General features: G+C 51.4%; 1 protein-coding gene across 1 annotated transcript in view; it reads right to left on the reverse strand.

The window, feature by feature from the left end:
- Positions 1 to 18,717, reverse strand: part of PPP2R1A (protein phosphatase 2 scaffold subunit Aalpha) — a 35,878-nt gene extending 17,161 nt beyond the window's left edge. The window contains exons 1-6 of the mRNA XM_027858171.1: positions 18,575 to 18,717; positions 13,241 to 13,331; positions 9,741 to 9,841; positions 7,590 to 7,822; positions 5,879 to 6,026; positions 4,643 to 4,798 (exon numbers count right to left, since the gene is read on the reverse strand). Of these exons, the coding sequence (XP_027713972.1) occupies positions 4,643 to 4,798; positions 5,879 to 6,026; positions 7,590 to 7,822; positions 9,741 to 9,841; positions 13,241 to 13,331; positions 18,575 to 18,652 (807 nt within the window). The 5' untranslated portion in view covers positions 18,653 to 18,717. The remainder of the gene's footprint in view (positions 1 to 4,642; positions 4,799 to 5,878; positions 6,027 to 7,589; positions 7,823 to 9,740; positions 9,842 to 13,240; positions 13,332 to 18,574) is intronic.
- Positions 18,718 to 23,041: the final 4,324 nt, after the last annotated feature.

Genomic DNA, 23,041 nt, shown 5'->3' on the forward strand with positions numbered 1-23,041 from the left:
TTAAGGGAGTGCTCACAAGTGCTCACTGGGGAATGGCTATGAACGTGAGGGACTATTATTATGAACGTGCTGCAGGAAATGATGAAGGGGATGGCTTCAAAGAAATCAGAGCACTCATATGAGCAGAACTAGAACACCGTATACAACAGCAACACTACAAATAAACAACTTTGAAAACCTCACGAGCTCTGACCAAACCCCAACCTATGAGTTCAGAGAACTGAAGATAAAGCGTGCAGCCTGCCTCCTGACAGCACGGTGATGGCCTCGGGCTACACAGGGAGAGGTTTATGTTTTCTCATGGCCAATGCAGGAATTGTTTTGCTTGACTACACAGATTGGCCAAACAGTACTGTTCTTTTTTTCCTAATGAGGTGACAAAGGAATCAATTTTTGTTACTTGAAAAAAATTAATGAAAAAAAAGAAAAAGAAAAAATCAGGGTCACAGAATTTCTGGTGGTCGCAGTCAAGACTGCCAAAAATTTTATAAGGAACATAGAGAGCTGGGCCTGGAGTCAGGAATACCTGAATTCAAATCCAGCCTTACACCTTTATTATCTGTGTGACCCTGGGTAAGTCGCTTCACTGCTGCCTGCCTCAATTTCCTCACCTGTAACATGAGGATAATGGCAGCACCTCCTTCCCAGGATGATTCTTGACATATTTCTAGGACTTAAAGCTGGGACACTAAAAATCACCCAATCCAACCTCCTCACTTTACAGATGAGGAAACTGGGGCAGCCCGGAGAAGAAATTTGAGCGAGGTCATACAGTTGGCCAGGGGAGAGCCAAGGCCCAAACCCCAAATCCCCTGGTCAATAGGATGGGTTCACCAGGGTCCAGGACTAGGGGGAGGAGCCTTAGCCAGCCCATCTAGCCCAGTGATATCAAACTCAAATATAAACTGAGGCCACTCACCTATGCACATAAGGATTCCTGCCGCTGCACGATGACTTATGTTTTGTTATATTTTTATTTATTTGTTGAACGTTCCCCTGTGATATCCAGGGGTGTTTGACACCTCTGGTCTTGTGGCTTATATTCGGTGCCAGGTCAGCAAGGGTCACTGGTAAGACTGAGGGCTCCAGAGCAGGATGGTGATGGGCCTGAAGAACTGAAGGACGTGGGGAGGTACGAGGCTAGGGGAAAGGTTGCCACGTGGAAAATGGGTTAAAAACATTCAGCCCCAAAGGGCAGAGTGAAGAACGGGTGGAGCCTATAAAGAAGCCCACAGAGGCCTATTTCAGGCAGCCACTCCTGCCTGCTCCAAGCTGCCCAAAGGAAGATAGGCCACCTCAGGAGGGGGGATGGCTTCAAGAGAAGATACCCTGTAGGCCAGCTTCTCACACCGACATGAATGGGATCAGCGAGATGACCCCTACGCTCCCTCCCGACTGAGGCTCTCCAATTCAGCCTCCGACAACGTTCCAACTGCACTGCCGGGACTCCACTAGATTTTGAAAGGAAAACCTGACACAAGTACAGACCAGCTGGGGTCACAGGCCACACTCAGGCTACCAGTCAAAACAGGAGTGGGGAGGAGTGGGGAGGAGAGGCTCTTCTGAGGGCAGAAGAAGGCTACCAAGTTTCCTACTTTCCTCAGAGCTGGTAAATTCTTGCTAAAACCCATTCCTAGTGGGAAAGGGGAGAAGGGAATGTGGAGAGGGTGGTCCTGGAAGCAGCACGAGCTCTGGGGGTGCCGGCTGGCATCTCTGAGGCCACCAGAACAACTCTCGAGAATGGCATGCTGGGACAGCACACCAGGGAAAACCAATCCCCTCTAACTCTCTGCCCCCAGAGCCCAGCTGAACACATCTAATCTGTCTTCTCAACTAAGGCCCAGAAGACATCCAAAGACAAATCAAGTCTGCATCCCCCAGAAAATCTGCCCTTCTCTGATCTAAAAATGCCTGACTCCCAACACGGTCGCTCAATCACTTCACAAGCATTATTATATTATATTATATTATATTGCATTATATTATATTATATTATATTATATTGCATTATATTATATTATATTGCATTATATTATATTATATTATATTGCATTATATATTATATTATATTGCATTATATTATATTGCATTATATTATATTGCATTATATTATATTGCATTATATTATATTATATTATATTGCATTATATTGCATTATATTATATTATATTATTAAGTGCCCACCGTGTGCCAGGCACAATGTTAAGCTCCAGGAATTCAAACAAAAGAAAAACCAGGCCCTGCTCTCAAGAAGCTTCCACTCCCTCAGGGGAGATAACATGTAAACAACTCGACATCTACTATACAGAGTAAATGAAGAGTAAGATGAGAGGCCCTGCACAAGCAGCTAGGAAAGGCCTTCAGAAGGCGAGATTGGGGCTGAGTCTGGGAAGAAACAGGGAAACTGACAGCTTGAGATGAGAAGACAGAATATTCCAAGCCTGGGAGGGAGCTAGGACAAAGAAACAGAGAGAGGACAGAACGTGAAGCCTCGCAATCCCACCCTCGCAAGGGGGAAGAGGACAGCACAGCTGGGACGGAGCACGTGCCCAGAGGAAGAAAGTGGAAGGAGCCATCAGGGCATGCACTGCCAAGGAAAAGCTGTGACATTTAGCCCTGGAGGTGCCAGGGAGCAGCGGAGCTCCTGAGCGGGGGTGACATGGCCAGAAAGAGGAATCATCTCGGCAGCTGAACGGAGGATGGACAGAGGCAAAGGTGATAAGGGCCAGACTGGGGCCACAACTCTGTGAGCAGAGAAAAGAGTGTACGTGAAAGATGCCACAACGGCACACACAAGATCGGGCAGCGGCCCAGCCACGTGGGCTTACTCTCCCAGGGATGGCAACAAGGCTTCAAGGCTTGGTGACTGGGACACTGGTGCCTTTGATGCTAATGGGGAAGTTAAAAAAGAAGGGAAGATTTTAGGGGAAAGAGAAAAGGGTTCTGTTTGGGACATGCTGAGTTTGGGACGCCCACGGGACAACCAGGGGTCCAAAAGGCAATGGGTGATGTGGAACTGTAGTAGGGCTGCATATATAGATCTGAGACTTCTGTACATAAAGAAAATAATGGGATGCTTGGGATCTGATGAGCTCACCAAGTGAGCTGGACAGGATACAGCAAAAAGGAGAAGTTCCAGGACAGAGCACTGGGGGACACCCGCACTTAGTGGGTGCAACATGAAGAAAAGAACCAGCAAAGCAGCCTGGGAAGCAGATGGAAGGGTAGGTGAACCGGGAGAGAGCTGTGCCATTAAAACCTAGAAGGGAGGGAGAGAGAATCAAAGAGAAAAGGTTCTCACCAGTGTCAAAGGCTGCAGGGTCCAGAAGACGAAGGATGGCAACGAAGCGATGACTGGGAATTTTGGGGAGGGCCGTTTGGGATGGCTTCGAGTTCTCTCTCCATCCTAGCCAATCTCTATCCAATTTAACAGAGCTACTCCTAAATGTGGCCTTTGAAGGGGCACACGCCATTCCACACAGGCTCCTCTAATAAGACAAATCATCATTTCCTTTATCCGGGACATCAGGCTCTTAGGAACTAAGTCTAAAATTACTCCTGATCCCCAGGCCTTTTTCAAATGAAAAAGGTCCCTGAAACGGGAAGCGGGATGGGATTGTGATGAAACACTTTTGCACCGAAAGGATTAAGGCAGTGTGGCACCACAGAGCAGTCTCTGGAGGCAACGGACCTGAGTTCAAATGCCACCTCTGCCACCTGCAGTCTGCGGGACCTCAAGCAAGTCATTTAACTTCCCTGAGCTGTGGCAGTGGCTGAGGAGAGAAAGGGGGAATCATCACAGACAGCATAAGAAGATCTGGGGGAGGCCCAGCTGCACGGTCTCAGTTTCCTCATCTGTAAACGGAGGGGCTGGAGCAGACGGCTGCTGAGGCCCCAGCCAGCTCTACATCTAAGACATTTTGACTGAGGTAATAGTAAAAATAACAGCCAGCATCTACACAGCACTTTACAATGTGTAAAGACTTCCCACCGCCCACCCAGGGAGGCAGATGGACGGCAGCTGTGCTGTGCTTTAAAAGCACTGGATTCACTCCTAGGGCTCTGCCACATGCTAGCTAATGGGCCCTGGGCAACTTTCCTCCTCTGTAAAATGGGGACAACAATGCCTATGCTATTTACATCACAGTCTTAATGAGGTGAAAGCACTCTATAAATCTTCAAATGCTCTAGAAACGTAAGCTACTATTATATTAATGAGAAAGAGGAGGAAAAGGACGAATCCTTCCCTGGCTGACTCATGCCCAAGGCAGGAAAGGAGATGGAAAGGCTGCCACAACCACTTCTCGAGAGAAGGGAAGAAAGCCAAAGCCCTAACAGATCCCAAAAGGCAGGAGACTTGGAAGGGCAGCACATGGCCTAACTGGGAGCTAAAGGTATAGGCTGAGTCAAGAGCTGGGGAACAGTAACGGACAACAGTCGTGTGGGAAATCCCTCCAACCAAGGGCTGGCCGGGTTCTCCAGGACGGACTGAGCTCAATTCTTTAGCTCTGGAAAGTCGAAGATCTCGGATGTGTCCTATGTCACCTTCTGCAAATCACCAACGTGCTGGGGGCTGGCCCCAGAGCAAACTATCAATACCCAAACAGGAAAAGAAGCTCCTGTCCAAGGGACCCCAACCTACCTCTGTGAACTTGTCAGCCACCATATAGCGAACTCGCCAGGACTTGTCCTCAGCTGCTTGGCGTAGCGTGGGCATGACCAGGGCCTCCAGGTCCTCCTGGGGCAGCAGCTGGGCAATATTGACACAGGCCTCCACTGCCAATAGCCGCACTGAGTCCTGAGGAAAGAGAGGAGGGAGCGCCCAGGGAAGGTTACCGGCCACAGGGTGCCTCAATTACAGAGTCTGGGAAGCTGAGCTGGGCGGATGGCGGAGGCCCCCTCACTCAGGAGTCCCCTCTATAATACCCCTGATGTTATCCAGTTACCCAATCTCAGTTTAATCCTGGCTTCTTCATTCTTCCCAGTTTCTTCTGACCCCAACGTTCTGCACTCTATGTTTGCGAGGTCCTTCCAACACTATCAGAATGACGATACCAAGATCACCAGTAACCTCCTAATCACTTCACAAGCCAACTCATGGCACCAGAACGAAAACTTCTTTGGAGGAAGTCAAAGTCTATCTGTGTCCCTGAAACCTGCCCTGGCTGATCCTGAACGTGACCTCTGAATGCAAACAGAACAACGTAAGCCCTCTTCTTCATGACAATTAGTCACACATAAGCCTCACATCCTTCCGAAGTCTTCAAACACCATGAGTTCCATTCAACCACTCCTCCTATGACATGGGTAAATGATGAGGGAGGGGAAGGAGAAAGGGCCGGTTTCACTGGAGGACTCATTCACTCTACCAAACAGTCAGGCTCTGCGCCTGCCTCACTGTGTGTCCCTGGCCATGTCATTTGCCCCCTAGGTCTTCAGTTTCCTCATCTATAAAATAGCAGAGGAAGAGGTCTACATCAGTGTGCCAAACTCAAATGAAACAGATCCTTTCAGGTCAGACTGACTTAGAAAACCACAAATTAGGGTTATCTATCATTTTCTGATGACATTTTCAGCTGCTTCCCACCCTGGCAGCTGAGTTTTGCCTCCTTCCCTCTGAAAGTTTTCCACCACACCGGGACGCCTTCTGTGTCATCCCTGTCCCGAGCAAGGCTCTGGCAAGGAGGTCTGATCCCCACCCTCCTGCCAACCCTAACCAAGCCGGCACCCTCTCCCTCCTTTGGGAAATCCCACTCCTGAGTCTGGGTAAGAGAAAGAATGATGTTGCCATAAACCCCGAGCCTCTACCTCCCCCTCCCCCAGGCCGCCCCCACAGACGCAGCTCTGTGGACGGGGCACGGGGTCAAAGGCTCCTCACCTGCTCGTCAGAGGCCAGGTTGGAGAACATGGGTATGATTTCGCTTTTGACATTGTCCAGCTCAAGAACCTTGGCAAACTCTCCCAGCTTGGAGGCAGCAGCTCGTCGGACCATAGGGGTGTCATCGGAGCACAAGTTCCGGAAGTACCTGTGAGGAACATATAGAAAGAAGCTGAGGATGGCAGCCCATCCCCCAAAGGACTCCAAAACTAGACAACTCTGGTCAGTTTAAGAAAGCTGGCATTTGCAAATCAGAATTACTAGAAAGCAAATATCCCTACCTCAAAAATATCCCTTCCCACCTAAGGGTGCTTAAATGTGAACATTTGTTTTCTGCCCCAGTTGGTGTTTGCCTCGGGTCCTCGTGTCCATTCCCCTCCGAGGCTACCTTGCATCTGCTTGGCCCATAAGCCCAGGTACGTGTGGCGTTCCCTGGTAGAATGGAAGCTCTGGGGGCAAGGACTGACTCATCTGTGTAAGCTCCTTGCCTGAGCGGGAATGATGAGATCCTTTCTACTGGAAGGCCTCGTGCCCAGCAGTGTCTGCCACATGGTAAATAATCAATGCTCGTTTGATGGGCTGATGGCAGGTTTTCCCACAAATGCCATTTTTACAGCTTGTCAGCCAGTTCTGCATTTCTTCACTGAGCTTCTTTTTAGAATTTAAGCATTCATTTATGACTCATCTCAGAGCTCCCCTCACTTAAGCCCGTATTTACAACGTGCCGTCTCTTAAGAATTTACCAACCATCTCGGGGCTGTCTTTAGGTCCAGACCTTAAGAAGAATACAGACAAGCACCTCTGACTGAACTGCTAGAGGCTGTGATCCCCAGCACTAAGCATGGAGAGGCACTCTTCACACAGTAGGCCAGCACCAATCAGTGGCTGCCAAAGTCAGAGCCGACTTCCAGCCAGACAAAAGCACAGAAGCATCTGTCTCCAGTGCCTGAGGGAACTCTCCTTGGTGCTGTTTCAGGGTTACAGATCTGAGACTGGGTGGGGATAGAGTAAGTCAAAGCTCACGTCAGGCGGCCCTTGCCTACCACCCATCCCACGTGAAAGGGGTTCAAAGCACCTCATCAACACTCTAATACACTGACAGTAAAACACGTACACTTATGTCCACGTGAGACACGCCTGGCCAGCCGAGAAAGGGCCAGACCAGGAGTCGAGAGACCTGGCGGCAAGGCCCAATTCTGCCACAGCTCAGCCAAGTGGATAAAATGAGGTGGCTGGTCTAAGTCATTTCTAAGGGCCATTCCCTCTCTGGAGTCTGATTCAAAGGCTACAGAAGGACCAAAGTGCAAACTAGGCAGGAAATAGTCTAAGATAATCAGCTGTCTGGGGCCTGGAAGGATGGACAGAAACAAGCATCTGTCCAATGGTTCCCTCCTATGCGCCCGGCACCATGCAAAGTGTGAGACAGGCTGGCCTGGTGAAGCAGACACTGTGGACACTTGTGACAACACCTTGGTTTCCTCATCAGTAAACAAAATAATAATGTTTGCACGCCCTACCTCAAAGGGTTGCTGTGAGCACAGCCACAGAGAAAGGTGAATTATCTGAGGCCTGGGACAGCAGGGGTTAGGATTAAGGGGAGAGGCTGGGACTGGGAGAACGACGAGAATGTCAGGGTTAAGGAAAAAATGAGCTCTGGGGAGAGCTGATAGGAGGGCTGAACCCAGAGCGTGCAAAGGAAAGTCACACTCACTGCCGAAGCTCTGCCTTGACAGCGCTGGAGACCCGGGGGTAGCAGACGGAGAAGAGCCCACAAGCTGAGGTGCGGGAGGTGAACCAGTCACCGCCCGCCAGCCGCTTCACGAGGGGCACAAAGTGGGCCTCCAGGTCCGAGGGCGAGTGCTCATGGGAGATGATCCGGAGGGAATCCACCGCCTTGTCCCGAACAACCGTCTCTTCTACTGTGGCCAGGGACTCCAGGGGGGGCTGTGGCAAGGGATGGCAGGGTCACGTTAGCTCCTCCATCCTTCCCGCTACTGAAACCCTCCTCTAACAACCCTCAATGCTTGGCTCAAACCCTGCAGCCCCCAGGAAATCTCCACTGGTCCAATCTCCTCTTCCCCACTTGTGCTCTCCCAGGTGAACGGGAGCTCTCCTTCCCCTAGATACGCACGGCTCAGTTAAGGCCCTCACCACATTCTGCCTCCCACCCCGGGCACTTACATCCCCCCCACCCCCCAGGCTGTGAGCTCCACCAGTGCAGGGGCTGGTCGGCACAGTGCAGGACAAGAGGCAGGCTCTGGCTCTCGTATTTATGACCTGGGTGACTGAGCAAGTCCCTTCTCTATGGGTTCAGTTCCCTCACCTGCCATATGAAGGGTTGGGCTAAACGATTTCTAACGTCCCTTCCAGCTCAGAACCTACAGCCTCACACATAAGGAGCAGAGGACACTGGACTGGCAGGCGAAAGATCCGGGTTCTAGGCTCATCTGTACTGCTGCTCCCTGCATGAGGGGCAAGCCCAACCCAGCTCAAGGCCTCCATTTACTCCTCTGGAAAATTATGGAATATCTCTAGATCAGGGATCTCATCCTTCTTTGTGTCACAGACTCCTCTCACAGCCTGGTGAAGTCTATCATCCCCCCCAACAATATTTTTTTTTTTTTTCTTTTTTTTAGTGAGGCAATTGGGGTTAGGTGACTTGCCCAGAGTCACACAGCTGGGAAGTATTATGTGTCTGAAGCCAGACTTGAACTCAGGTCCTCCTGACTCCAGGGTTGGTGTTCTACCCACCTCGCCACCTAGCTACCCCCCAATATTTTTCAATAATTAAAGGAAATGCTGAATTTCAGGTAGAAGTTAATGAAAATTAAGGTGTGATCATATTCCAGTCAAGTGCACGAACTCCTTAAAATCTAGCCACAGACCCCCAAGGGATACTGACATACCCCAGGTTTAGAAACTCAGATCTAGGTGACCTCTGCCCTTGCCTCAAAGTGTGGCCTTCCCAGCACGGCCAGTCCCTTCCCCTTCTCTAGGCCTCAATTTCTCACCTGTAAGGTGATGGACTCAGTAAACGGTCCCTACATTCTGTTCTCAAATCTGACTCAACAACAAGTTCCGCAAACACTTATTAAGCACCTCCTGTATTCCGGGCGTCAGGTGATATGGAGCTAAAGTGGCACCGTCCCTGCCCTCATAGAGCTTACACTCACACTGGAGCTACACTCTAACTGTATTCCAGGTATCTGTCTTCTGGCCAGCTCACTTCACCCTCTGGGTCTGTCTCCTCATCTGTAAAATGTGGATAATAGCTCACATTCCCTACTCAACCTGGTCTGCAGGAGGCACATGCTCCATGTGTGAAGCGGGCCTCTGGTGATCTCTAATATGAAAGGCCAGGGCCAAGGGGGCTCCAAGGAGCCTCCAGGAGATTCTCCAGCAGGGCACAGGGTCTTCTCCGCCTCTGATGCCCCCCAGAGAGAGGGTTTGGGGCTGGGATCGTGACTCCACCCGCACCAGGAAAGGGGTCTCACTGCATGGCTCCCCGGCATCCCCAGCCAACTCAGCATGGTACAGCACAGAGAGAGACCTCTGGCGTGGAGGCAGAGAACCACAAGCCTCGGTTTCCTTCCTCCGGTCTGGCCGGGCCTTCCAGGCCTGGAGCCACACTCGCCCCAGAGTTTCACATCCCCTTCACTGTGTCCAGGTCAGTCTCCTGCTCTCCTCTCCCATCAAACCCCATTAGACTGTAAGCTCCATGAGGGTGGGGATGGTGTCCTCCCTCACCTGGTATCCCCAGGGGATCCCTGATGACAGGGCCACAAACGGGTGCCTGCTAAGTATCTGCTGAACTGGCCACCACAGGCAGAGGGTAAGGACGCCGAGCCCGGCCCAGACTCACCAGCAGGCAGTGGACGTACTCGGGCCCACCCACCAAGGTGGTGAAAGTCCCCAGCTGCTCAGCCAACGCCAGGAGCACTTCATCTTCATCGTAGATAGTGTCTGTGGGGCAGAGTCAAGCGCATCATCCTCCCTCCTCGCTCCGGACCCCCACGGACCCCAGGGGTGGGGGTTCTCTGACCCTCCCGCCCCCTCAAGCTATCGGGCCTTGGACTTCCCATCTACCTCTTCTCTTCTCAGCCCAGCCCCCCAACAGCTCTGCAGACACTGCATAAATGATCTCCAAGCTGCTGGCTCTGACATTCCAAGTTCAACAGTCTAGGAACCTGGGATCTACATACCTGAGTCCTAAAATTCCAGTGTGACCTCTTGACTTCCTCATCGTCATATCCAAAGGCCTTTTCTCAACCCTCGTCCTCCTCAACTGGAGGCATTTGCCACTGTCTCCTTGCCCCTTCCCTCAGTTAGCCTCCTCTACTCGTCTACACCATCCGGGTCTCCTCCATCCTCTCTGAACAGGCCTTCCGTCTACACCTGAAGTGGATCTCCCAGTGGCCAGCCCTTAGCCCTCTGCCATGGTCTACGTCCTCTCTAGATCATTCTCTGGGCAATTGCAACGATTGCCTCTATGGAACCGACTCCTTCACCCACCTCCACAGCCCTGACCTTTCACCTGAGCTCCAGGTCCTGTGTCTGCCCTCCAGCCTCAGAAGCCCCCCATCTTTAAGGAGACACTCTCTAAAAGGCTTTCGAGCCCAGAAGTGCTACAGAATATATAATCAGAGAGGAGAATCAGAAGAGGCCGACTCAAGCACACATGCCAACCTCCAGCAGCAATCTCCTCCACTCCAGCTGTGACAAGTGGCCATCCAGCTTCTATCTGAAGACCTCCAGGGATGAGGAACGTAATCCCTTTGCAAAGAGGCCGCTCCACCCCTGGCGAACTGCACATATGAAGGCACGCTTCCTTCTCTAAGCTGAAATCTGCTTCCCCGCGTGGCTGGAGGCTAAGCCTCGCGCTGGCCCCCCACCACACACTTACTTTTGCCCAGACAGGCTGCCCTCCCTTCCCAGTTTTCCAGGTTCAGCAGAAGGGCCACCAACCCCCAGGCTTCATGACTTGAGTTCAGGCAGCCCAGCAGGTCCCTCTGGCCCCAGCAGCACGAGGGCACATCAACCTCTGGCAATTAATAAACATTTACCGACTCAAACTGAGCCCCTGAGGACACCGCTTAGACATGGCTCACAGAGACAGCACAACGTGAAAAACTTTCTAACCACTAACACCTGGAAAAGACGGCCTCGCAAAGAGGTACGCTCCCTGTGACAAGGTCCTGAAGCAAAGGAATCCCACTGAATCACAGAACGTCCCGGTTAAAAGGATCTCAGCAAGACAAATCTTCAAGAATCCCCCCCACACAGACGTGAAGAGTGCTCCCAGCCCGGAAGAGCTGGCCTGAGACGTGGTTGGGCCGTGTGACCCCTCACAGACTGTCCAACTTGTCTTCCATGACTCTCAATTCCCGTCGCATCCCTCACCTGGCAAAGAGCTTCCAGGGGTTCCCTAGCACCAAAAGAGGCCAGAACAACGAAGTGGAAACAAGGCCAGACTCAGAGTCAGAAAACTGGTGTCCAAAAGGGTCACTGCACAGGGGAAAGCCCTGCAGAAACGTGAGCTGTTACAAAGGGCTCACGGCCTGACTCCAGCGGGGCAGCAGAGGCAGCCCAGGCGGGGGAGTCCAGCTTTCCCCACTGCTACAACTTTCCTCAATCTACCCCTACCAGGCCAAACACTCCCCACAATTCTCCCCATCTCTGTTCCAGCAACTGCCTCCAAGTGAACACCCTCCCCACCCCAGAGTCTGTCTTCCAAGGCCTCAGGAAGCCTGCTGGACCATCCTGGCAGGCAGGGCCCTCTCCTCTCAACAATCTGACAGCACTTTCCTCTTCCCAAGGCCAGTCTATGCAGAATAAACCTATTTCCTCCTCCCCAGAGAGCCGTCAGATATTTAATGGCAGTAACAATGTTCCCCAATCCCACTCCCTCACGTTTCTTCTCTAGACTAAAAATTCACAGTTCCTTCAACTGTTCTCCATTTGGCCTGATCTCCACACCTCTTGGCCTTTGTGGACCTACTCTGGCTTGTCAATGTCCTCCCTAAAGTGCAGGTCCTGATCCGAACCGACCATCTAAATGGGGTCTGACCAGAAAAGAAGAAAGGGGGACCCCCTCCCTCACATGGATTTTGTTATTGCTGTTGAGCTGTTTCAGCTGCTTCCGACTCTTCCCAACCCCATGGAGGTTTTCTTGGCAGAGATACTGGAGTGCTTTGCAATTTCCTTCTCCAGGTCATTTTACAGATGAGGAAACTGAGGCAAACAGCATGAAGTGACTTGTCCAAGGTCACACAGCCAGTAAATGTTTAGGGCTGGATTTGAACTCAGATCTTCCTGACTCCAGGCCTGGTATTCTATCCACTGTGCCACCTGGCTGCTGTGTGGATCCTACATTTCTATTTGTACAAGTGAAGAATACATTCCTTTTATTAATGTCCTCCTCAAATGCCTCTGAGGGCACAGAGGTGACTACTCTCCAGGGTTCTTCTGGCAGAGGTCAAGTGCTGACAGGTCCTACTGACCTATAAAGGCCTAAGGGATAACACCAGCAAGGGACCCCGGGCTCTCTTCACGCCCAAGACAGCCGAGTGGCGAGATGCACACTGGCCCAACAGTGGCCGCCAAGGGATGATACAAGCTTCACACACAGCCGCTCCAAGATGGTTTTTCTAAGGTGTGAAAGAGCACCCATCCAGATTAAACCAAGAAGACGCCTGTGCAGTGCTGACGCTGAAGATCTCCTGGCAAGTCACCGGCTGACAGTGAGCTTGCAGGCCAGGTCTGCCTTGCAGGAATTGCTGTCCCACCATTTCTAGCCCATTCTGTGCTTGGGAAACAGAACCCAAAGGGTAAGGTTTCCAATTCCTCCCTATTAAATGGCATCTTGTTAGATCTAGAAATCTGAGGAGATTCTAATCTGGCCACCCACTATGTCAGTTATTCCTCACCAGTTACAAGGCCATCCACAAATGACTTCACCCAAGTCTCTCATGATGCTGGTGCCCAGAACAGGGCCCCAGGCCTGCCACCTGAGCTCCTTCCATGCTGACATCAAGCCATCACTAGCCAAACAGTCTTCTGGCTCAGTCAGTCAAGCCCTCCCAACCCACACCATCCCCCGTCTCCTTGGTAACCAAAAGCAAACCTGGAGACGGTCAAAGAGCTTGCAGAAAGTCAGATACACTTGTCTTTGGCACTTCACTGACCTCCTGCCTCGTCTAGTGGAGGTCCACAGTCCCACCTAAAAGAGGCCATCCCCTTGGCACCCAGAAGGATCCCCCAGCCACTCCCTGCCCAAACAGCCACATCACCAGCTACCAGCGGACTCCTTTCCTCAGCACCCCACTCCCACGAGGCCACAGCTTTCTGGGCAGGATCCCCTACCTGTAAGGAACGGAAGAAGCTCACTCCGGGTCCTCTCCACACCAAGGGCCAGGGCAATGGTGGACAGCTTCTTGATACTGTTGAGCCGGAGCTAGAGAAGAAAGTAGAAGTTAATGACCAAGGGCTTTCAGCAATCTGGCCTGTTCCCACCACTCTGCTTTGTCTGCAAAGGGTGCTTGGGGGAATGGAGGAGGGTTCAGGCAACAAACATTTATCAGGAGAAAGACAGAAGGATCCACAATCTGGCCCCAGAGGCAACCTGTGCAAAGAGTACAAGGCTGGCATCAGGGGACTAGGGTTCTGAGCATTCCCATGTTCTATGGTTAAAAGGCCCTCCCAGCTCTGACATCCCATATTCTATGGGCTCTCCCAGCTCTGAGGCTCTGTGTCCTATGGGCCCTCCCAGCTCTGACACTGCATATTCTATGGACCATCCCAGCTCTGAGGTTCCATGTTCTCAGGCCCCTCCCAGCTCTGAGGTTCCATGTTTTCAGGCCCCTCCCAGCTTTGAAGTTCCATGTTCTCAAGCCCCTCCTGGTTCTGAGATTCCGTGTTCTCAGGCCCTCCCAGCTCTGAGGTTCCATGTTCTCGGGGCACTCCTGGCTGAGTCCTCCTGGGGTTCTACCTCTAGCTTTTGCTCCCCCTGCTCCCACATTGGTCTGCCCTATGAAATGCCCTGAAGTCACTCCTATCCCATTTCTGTCACTGGTCCAACTTCCCCTACCTCTCCAACCACTGAAATCCAAGCCAGTCTTCAAGGCCCTGCTCAAGCACCACCAGGAAGAGAAGCTTGAATTCCATGACATGCTGAGCTCTCTCCCTCCTTCCTCACAGGTCCTACAGACCTTAATTCTTGGGGCTGAGCATAGTTTCTTGCACAGAGTAGGTACTTAATAAATGTTTGTGGTTGTTCTGAACCACCCAAATGACATACACGGCTTCGTATCAATTATTCAGAGGAAAGTCCCACTTCAAGTCCAGACTACAAAATTTCCTAGCTCTGTGACCCTGGGAGAGTCAATTCCTCTCTGAGCCTCAGTTTCCTTTTCTGTAAAATGGCCACAATAATACTTGGTCTATCTCGGTCACGGGGCTACAGCAGGAAAAGTACTTTATTAACATTAAAATACCCAAAGAACTGTCAAGAAGGTCAAATGAGATCACGGATACAAAACAGAGCTACCAAAATGTTTGCTTTCATCATATACATGTCTCCATTCCCCTCCTAGACATATGCTGTCCATGCTGTCCACTGCACTGTGGTGACCTGAACAACAGACTCCCTTAATGGTCTGCTGACCAAGGTAACTCCTGATGAGAGCGGAGGGAGAATTGGGGGAGGGGGGAAGGGAAGGCGCTTATTTCAACCCGTAACATGGGAAAGAGACTGAGAGAACAGGAGAACATGGGGAGAAAGGGGGTAGAAAAGCCATCCAGACTAGTTCTAAGGCCCCTTTAAGACCTCTCTTCTAGAATTATTTCTGTGTAGCTTGAGGCAATTCAGTTGCCTCAGTTTCCTTAACCATAAAACAGAACAAACAATTGTATGCATTAGGAAAATTAATCTGGTAGCCCATAAAGGCCAGAATCAAGAAGGGAAGACACCACAAGTAGGAAGACCTGTTAGGAGGCCCTGCTGATAATTACAGCAGTGTTCCATCAGTGAGTGACACTCTATGAGCCACGTTTTATCCTTTCCCGTGGGAGGAGGTTAAGAAAGCTATTACCTGCTGACCATCACTTCCAGGAAGTCTTTGGCAAGTGGGAATTAACTCTCCCACAAGTGACTCATCTCTCCAGATGGGCATACAGTGTCTGAGGACAAGACTGTTATTCACCAGTCTCAGGAGCATAGGGCTCAGCCACAAAAGACTAGAGGAAAGGCCCGTAGACCAACCTCAGATCAGAGCTGGGAGGGCCTTCACAAACCATCCGCTCCCTTGACCATGCAGATGGGGAAACCACTGAATAAATGAATAACTGGCTTCCAGCCCATTTCCCTTCCAAGATCCCCCCACCCCCACCTTGGCACCATGGTAACAATACTCTCTGACACTGGTGGAGAACTTTAAGGTTTACAAGAAGCTTTCAAATTCAATTCAGCAAATGTTCTTGGATACCAAAATCAAGCAAGAGCCCATGGAGGAGCCTAAGACGATATCATTCCAGGCATCACCTGCAAAGGCATGGAGGTGGGAGAGCACAGGCTGTCTACAGAAGGTGGTGAGGTGACCGATTTGGTCAAGGCCTAAGGGTACATAAAGAGGAGTAATATGAGGTAGGCTAGAAGGGTAGGATATGGTCTCACTGGGAGGGCCTTAAATAACAAGTGGGAGAGTTTGAACCTTGGTCTTTGGACTGTAGGAAGTCACTGAGGACTTCTGAGCTCAGGAGTGCCATGAAAAAAATCTAGGCATTAATTAGGAAGAGTAATGCTTTCCCTCTGTTAATTATTTCCTAGTTATCCTGTACTAGATTTGCTTAGATGTTGTCTCCCCCATTAGAGTGTAAACTCTTTGAGGGCAGGGACTTGACTTTTGCCTCCTTTGGTCTTCCCAGCACTTAGCTCAGTGCCTGGCACATAATAGGCATTTAACAAATGTCTACTGACTGAATGATCACAGATTTAGAGCTGGAAGGGACTTAAGAGACCATCAAGTCCCGACACCTTATTTTAAAGATGAGGAAACTGAAGTACGCAGAAGTTAAGTGACTTACCCAGGATCACACAGCTAGTTAAGTATTCGAAGGAGGATCTGAGCGCAGATCTTCCTGACCCCAAGTCTAGTACCACATCTACCATGCTGCTTCTCTAGACCATTAAGACCTAGATTCTAATCTCATAGAGCTGTCTAGGTGGCAAATTAAAAAGCCAACAATGATAATGGAAAATAAACTCTTTAAATGCCTAAGAAAGAGAGGCACAAGGTCAAGTGAGGTTTTGGAGAAAGAAGAGATCACTTCCAGCTAACGTGACCAGAGCAGGCTTCTTAGAAAGGATGACACTGAAGTTAGGCCTGAAAAAATCCAAAGCCCAGGGAGGATTTCAATGGATCTAGAATGGTAAAGGGAAGGGAATGAGGCCACTCCAGGCAGAGGGAATGGTCATCCAGGCTAGCCTGCAGGGACAGAGAAAGTATGTAAGGGAACTGGCAAGAGATTATAAGCTCCTTAAGCATTGTCTTTTGCCTCCTTTTGTATCTACCAAGCTTAGCACACCTAGCACACAGTAGGCACTAAGTAAATATTTATTAAGTGATGCAATAATTGAAGAGATCACAGGATTTAAAACAAGAAGGGGGGGAGGGGACGGTGTTTTAGAGGTCATCTAGTCCAAATCCTTCAATTTAGAGAAGAAACAAGACACAGGGATGCTGAGTGACTTGTTCAAAGTCAGAAGGGTAAAATTAAATAAGAATTTGGATTTGGACCAAAGACCTCTAATTCCAAAACTGTATTTCACTATACCAACTATATGCCTCCAACACGAGGCCAAAAACCCTAAGCCAGATCCTCTTGGCCTGTGGAAGAACTAGGAAAGTTTACTAACCAAGTGAAGGAACTCCTCATGGCTCAGTTTTAGTGAACAGTCCTGGAAACTAGAGTCTAAAGACTTGGATTCCACTTACAATTCCACCACTTACCAGCTAATGGCATGACCTTGGACAAGACCCTTTACGTAAATCTTTGGGCTGGCCTGGGTATTTTCTAAAGTCGCTTCTCGTTCTAATATTCTGTGAGATGAACTGGTGGCCCGGGCAGGCAAGGCGAAGGAGTGGAAGGAGTAACTATCCAAAGACCCTCCTAACAGGTCTTTCTGCTCCCACTGATCCCCACTCCAAGCCATCCTTTATGAGCTACCAGATTAATCTTCCTAACTGAAGCACAGATTCCATGGCACTCCTGAGCTCAAAAGTCTTCAGTGCCTTCCTATAGCCCAAAGAACAAGATGCAAACTCTTCTGGTTATTTAAGACCCTCCTGAGCCAGGTCCCACACTGCCCTTCTAGTTTACCTCATATTATTCCCTTTATGTTCCGTCATGCCTCGAAAAAATGGTTCACTCTCCATCCCCAGGAGATACTCTCTACTCTCCCACCTCCATGCCTTTGCAAGCTATGCCTGGAATAACCTCCTTGCTCTTCTCCACCTGCTGAATTCCTACCCATCAAGTCAATACCTCCTCCCTCAGGAAGCCTTCCCTGACCCCTTCCACCACCCCACCCCCACACTTCTTTCTCCCTTGGGCATTTCTTTCCTCTTAAGTACCACACAGCATATGATTGTACATTAGTTATGTGTCTCGTTTTATCCCTACACTAGGGTATAAGCACCCACTGAGGGCTGGGGGGAGGGAGGGGCGCAGCCCCATAGCCTCAGCAGTAGGACCCTAAGGGAAGGTTATTTTATGGATCAGAGATCTATCCCCATTGTATAGACGGGGAAACTGAGACCCAGAGAGGGGCCGTGACTTTCCCAAGGTCATGCTGTGGTGAATCAGGGCCAAGGCTAAAAAGAGAACTCTGACTGCCTCATTCCCAGACCCAAGATGCTCCTATCCGGGTCCCACCCGGCCCAGAGCCCAGGGAGGGCATGGAGACGCTGGGAGCCCAAACTAGGCCTCCTAGCCTCGACCTGGCTGTCCCCTCCGCCAATGGAAAGCTGCCCAGGGAGCGGGCTCTCTTCGGAGATTGGCTCGAGTCCCCGTTAAGCACCACCCCCCAAGAGGGTACTTTCTCTACCCAGGGGGTCATAGCCTTGAATAGGGATTGATGGGGGCAACCAAAGGGAAAAATGAGGGGGCCCGAAAAAGCACCACGGCCTAAGCCCCCTCCAGAGGCCCGGCCCCAGCTGGGGATTTAATCCCCAAGCCACCAATTAGGAACCTCGTCGGAGCTAAGCCCCGCCCCTTGCAGGGGCCGCTCCCCTGCATTCACCCACGGGCGTCCCCCGCTTTTCGTCAGGGCCCAGAGCGAATCAGGACGCGCCTTGCTCGCCGCGGGCCAATCTGGTGGCCCCCTGCGCGCCGTGAGAACCAAGAGTGCCGACCAAACAGGAGGCGCCGGAGGCAGCCCCTGTGCCCGCGCCCCCGCCCCCTGACAGACCCGCTTGGCCTGGGGTCCCCGGGCCGGGCGCCCCCTCCCCAGCGACACCAATGTCCAATCAGGGGTGATGTCTCAGCCGGCCACGGTGGCGCGAGACAAGCGACGCGGGCGCTGATTGGCCTGCTTTCCCTCTCCCTCCCCCCCGCAGCCCTCAGATGCCAAGAATGCCGAGCCGACCGCCCGCGCAGCCCGCAGCCCCGAGCCCCCCGGTCCCCGGCCCCGGCCCGGACCTGGACGTCCTCGTTACGGAGCTCGTCGATGAGCACTGCGATAGGGTAGAGCGAGTCGTCGCCGTCGGCCGCCGCCATCTTGGCTCCGTCCCGCTCCAGTCAGGCTTCGGCAGCCTAGCCGAGCTGAGGGAAGGGAAGGGAAGGGAAGGGAGTGGGATGGGGCGTGGCGGGGGAGGGGCAGAGCCAAAAGGAGAAGGGGGGGTTTCCCAGGCGACTTTGCAGGGGTTTCTGGATGTCCATTGGCCAGTCCACACGAGGCACCGCACGCCCATTGGCCTGGGTAGACGGAGACCCGCCCCCTCTCCTCTATTGGCCAAACGAGAAAGGGGCCTTCTCTCTAGCTGGCCCGCTTCCAGTAGAGGGGCGGAGGGAGAAGGGGAGGGCTACTGCAACTTGGCATCCTAGCAACCGAAATGGGCCCGCCCCCTCCCATCGATCTCCAAAACTTCATTGGCCGTCATTGGCCCTAGCGACAGACCGACTGCAGCACATTCTGCCAATGGGAAGTTAGGAACGGTGCCGACACTGGGCCTAGAGGAGGCCGGGCTCTAGGAGCGGTACGATGACGTCATAGGTAGGGACTGAGAATGCGCGCTCTCACCCCGCTTCTCATCCCTACTTACCCCTTGCCAGGTGCGGGACCTCGGCATGGGCGTGTCTAATTCTCCCCGGAAGTTGACGTCAGAGCGGGAAGGACGCTTAGAGATCACTTAATCCAACTACATCTGAGTTCCTGAGAGAGCCAAGCTTCCTTATGTTATAGAGTAGACCCTCAGTTTGTCAAAGGCACTGTGTTGTAGTGGAAGGAACCCTGTGCGGGGTGTCCGGAGACCTTGGTTCGAATCCTGGCTCTGCCACTAATTCCCTGGGCATCCCTGATCAAAGGCTGCACCCTGCCTCAGTTTTCCCTTCTGTAAAATAAGGACTAGAGAGCCTTGAAGGGTCATCGCAGCTCAGGCCCTCAGTTAGGCGAAGAGAACATTTATTGAATGCCTGCTGAATGCAAAGGATACAAAGAAAGTGGGTCATGGACCTTGGCCTCAAGAAGCTTCCAGTCTAAGGGAGGGGATAGCATATGGATGCAAGAAAGTGTGCTCCTGGGGCAGAAGGAGAGGGTTGGCCTCCAAGGTTCCTTCCGTCCATGGTCAAGTTCATTAATGACAGTAATAATAGCGATTACATGGGAGTCCCAAAACTCTCAGTGCCATTTTCTACTAGCAAAAGCGTTAAAACTTTATGGTTGACAGAGCGCTTTGTAGTTGTTCAAAAGGACCCCTTCACATTACAAATGAGACTCAAGGCAGTGACTTGCCTAGGGTCACACAGCCACTGTCTGTGGCAGGATTCCAGCATGGGTCTTCCCAAGGCCAAGTCCCACGTTCTGCCCACTCTGCCACCTGGCTGCCTCGGGTCCCCTGTATCTCCCTGGATAGAATCCTACACCTGGAGTGGGATGGCACCTAAGAAGCCAACTCATCGTTTGTTGTTGTTCAGTCATTTCAGTCTTGTACAACTCTTCATGACCCCATTTGGGGTTTTCTTGGCAGAGATACTGAAGGGGTTTGCATTTCCTTCTCCAGTGTCCCCATTTGACAGATGAGGAAACTTTGGCAAACAGGGAGAAGTGACTAGCCCAGGGTCACACAGCTCATAAGTGTCTGAGTCTGGATTTGAACTCACTTCTTCCTGACTCCAGGCCTGGTGCTCTATCTGCTGTGCCATGTAGCAGACCATCATCTCATCATAAGAGCCTAGAAGCTTTAAGGGGATCGTGGAGGTCTTCTAGCTCAGCCCCTTCCTCTTATTGATTAGGAAACAGACCAGAGAGATGAAATGATTCTTCCAAGGTCACACAGTGATTCAATGGAAGCACCAGGATCTGACTCCAAAGCCAGCAGTTTTTCCATTGTTTCTTGGAGAAGGTGGCCCCTGAGCTGGGCCTTGAAAGAAGATAAGGCATTCAGTAGGTGTGGGGAAGGGGAATGGCTATTCCAGGCATAATGGAGAGTATGAGCAAAGGCTCATGGGCAGGTGAGATTGGAGGTGGACTGTGAAGGGAATGGGAAGAGAGAAGCTTGGACAGGGAGGCTGGATTATGGGAGGCTCGGAATGCCAGGATTGAGGGTTTAAGATCTTCTAAGGCCCCTAGCAGCATCAACCTCCTACCTGCTGAGTTTCACCCCCAGTTGTGACATCCCACATTCTAAGGACTCTCCCAGCCTAAAATTCTGGGTTCTAAATTCCAGGCCATGATGTTCTATGCTTCCACGATGTCATCTTCTCCTTTTTTCACACTGACCTCTCTAACTAAACAACTGTCCTCCATCCCTCTAGATTCCCCCAGGCCCTTGTTCTCCTCAGTCTCTCCCTCTCTCCTGGCTTCTGTCCCTCGGCCTGTGAACAGGTATAAGTCTTCCTCAACCTAAAAACCCATCCACCACCATAGCCAGACTGCTAAAAAGAGTCACCTGCACTCCACCGCCTCCCCTTCCTTACCGTCAATCACTAGGTATTTAGCAGGCCCCTAGAATGTGCCAGGAATTGTGCTAGCCACTAGAGATTCAAGGATGAAAATCAAATGCTCCTTGCTCTCCCAGGGCTCATGTTCTATCAGAGTGCTGGGGGAAGCCTAATGCCAGCACCCTGTGGTTCGTGTTCAATGGTGGCACTAAATGAGGCACTTACAAGCCATTGAACAGGTGACCAAAGGAGGTGTCCTGTGCCATAACCCAGAAAGGATGGGCAACAAGGAGATTGGCTTCTCTGGACTCGGCCCCCCTCATCTCCATATGGAAACGCATCTGGTCATCACGGCAGGCTATGGTGACTTCAGAAACCTGCTGATTCAGAAGGCCCTGACTCTACTTGGACAGGACTTTCTGTGCCCTTGGGTGCCGTGGAAGCCAAGTAGGCAGGCAGGAGCCAAACAGCTCCCAGGGACCACTAAAACTAATCCTTCTTTCTAGGAAACAGGAAGCAGGGTCCTATCACTCAGGGGAAAGGAGAGGTGTTCACACAAGTGGAGACAGACTAGAGATGGCCCCTGTCTCTGCGCCCTTACAATCTGCCTTCTACCCAGCCCACCAAAAGTGCTCTTTCTGAAATCATCTATGACCTCGGTCCTCGTCCTTCTCGTTGACTGCTCTGCAGCACTGGAACACATGGTTAGCACCCCCTTCTTCTAGATACCGTCACCTGGGGCCTTGCACAGAGTAATGAGCAGCTGTCTTCCCGTGGCTTCTCTAATACTCCTCTCCCACAGTTCTTCTGCCCCTCTGAGCACTCCACCTCTTGACTGGCTCATCATTAGCCACAAATCCCCTGCCTGAGGGGATTCCCAATGAGTCCATTCTTGCAGCTAGTCTCTCCACATTATCTACCTTCTCAGTCATTCCTGTGATTTCTGTTATCACCTCTGTGCATTTGACCAAGCACAATGCTTGGTACAGAGTTGACATTTGGTAAATGTCTGTGGACTCTGACCACCAAAGTTGTCTCTCCAGCCCTCCATGCCCTGTCTCTGACTGCTATGAAGGTGGTCTGGTATGTATATGTCCAGATACCTTCAGCTTGCTCAGCTGATGCAGTGTGGAGAACCTGAGAAATGAGGATCCTTCTGACAGAACAGTGAAGACATGTATGAGGGCATTCTACGGGGACCAGGGAGCTGACCATTCGTGGTCATTCCGTGACTGGTTCCCACCAGCTAACCACACCACCAGGTCAGGCAGATCCTTTTTCAGACATGCTGACGTCTCCAGAAGGCGGTCCCAGTAAGCGCCAACCTCCTCCATTGGCTTTATTCACAGCATGGGGAAGTGTGGTGGTCATAGGGCCCCAAGACACCAGCCTTGGCCTCTGGGCCTTTTTCTTTGTTCTTTTCTGTTCTAGGTCTGCGGAACAATGTTTTCCACCCAGTTGGAAGCAGCAAGCCTTAAGGATATGGGAGTCACAATCCAGGCCACATGTGGCCACCAACCCCATCAATGCCCCCAGAAGCAAGGAGAGATTTGGGGGAATGAACTGTTGGAGAGTTCCTCCAGCACTCTGGACAGTAACTTAGTGGGCCCAGAGCTGTGGAGGCACTGAGCTAAGTTTGGAGCCTCCTCTCCCAGAGACTGAGGTGGTGGAGGGCAGTGGCTGCCCCAGGGGTATTGGCAGGCTGCCGTATCGAGTTCCCAGAGGACCTACTAACAAAGTGGGTCAATGGCAATCTCAAGAACGCCAGAGACTCCGAGTGAGGCTGAGGCACGACAAGGCATTTTATGCCAAAGAACAAGATGCAGGGACAAAATTTCAAGCTGTAGAGATGAGTCTTATTCTGGTCTTGGTAACCATCTCTTAGAACTCCACTTATAAACCCCCCACCCCCAAGATCACCAGGCAAAGATAAGACAACCCAGCCTTGAGAGATGGGAGTAGTCCACAACAATTTAGATTAAGCCTGATCTTTTCCCACAATGTGGG

The sequence above is a fragment of the Vombatus ursinus genome, unplaced genomic scaffold (genome assembly GCF_900497805.2).
Source record: "Vombatus ursinus unplaced genomic scaffold, bare-nosed wombat genome assembly UNPS02012758.1, whole genome shotgun sequence".
Classification (NCBI taxonomy): Eukaryota; Metazoa; Chordata; class Mammalia; order Diprotodontia; family Vombatidae; genus Vombatus; species Vombatus ursinus.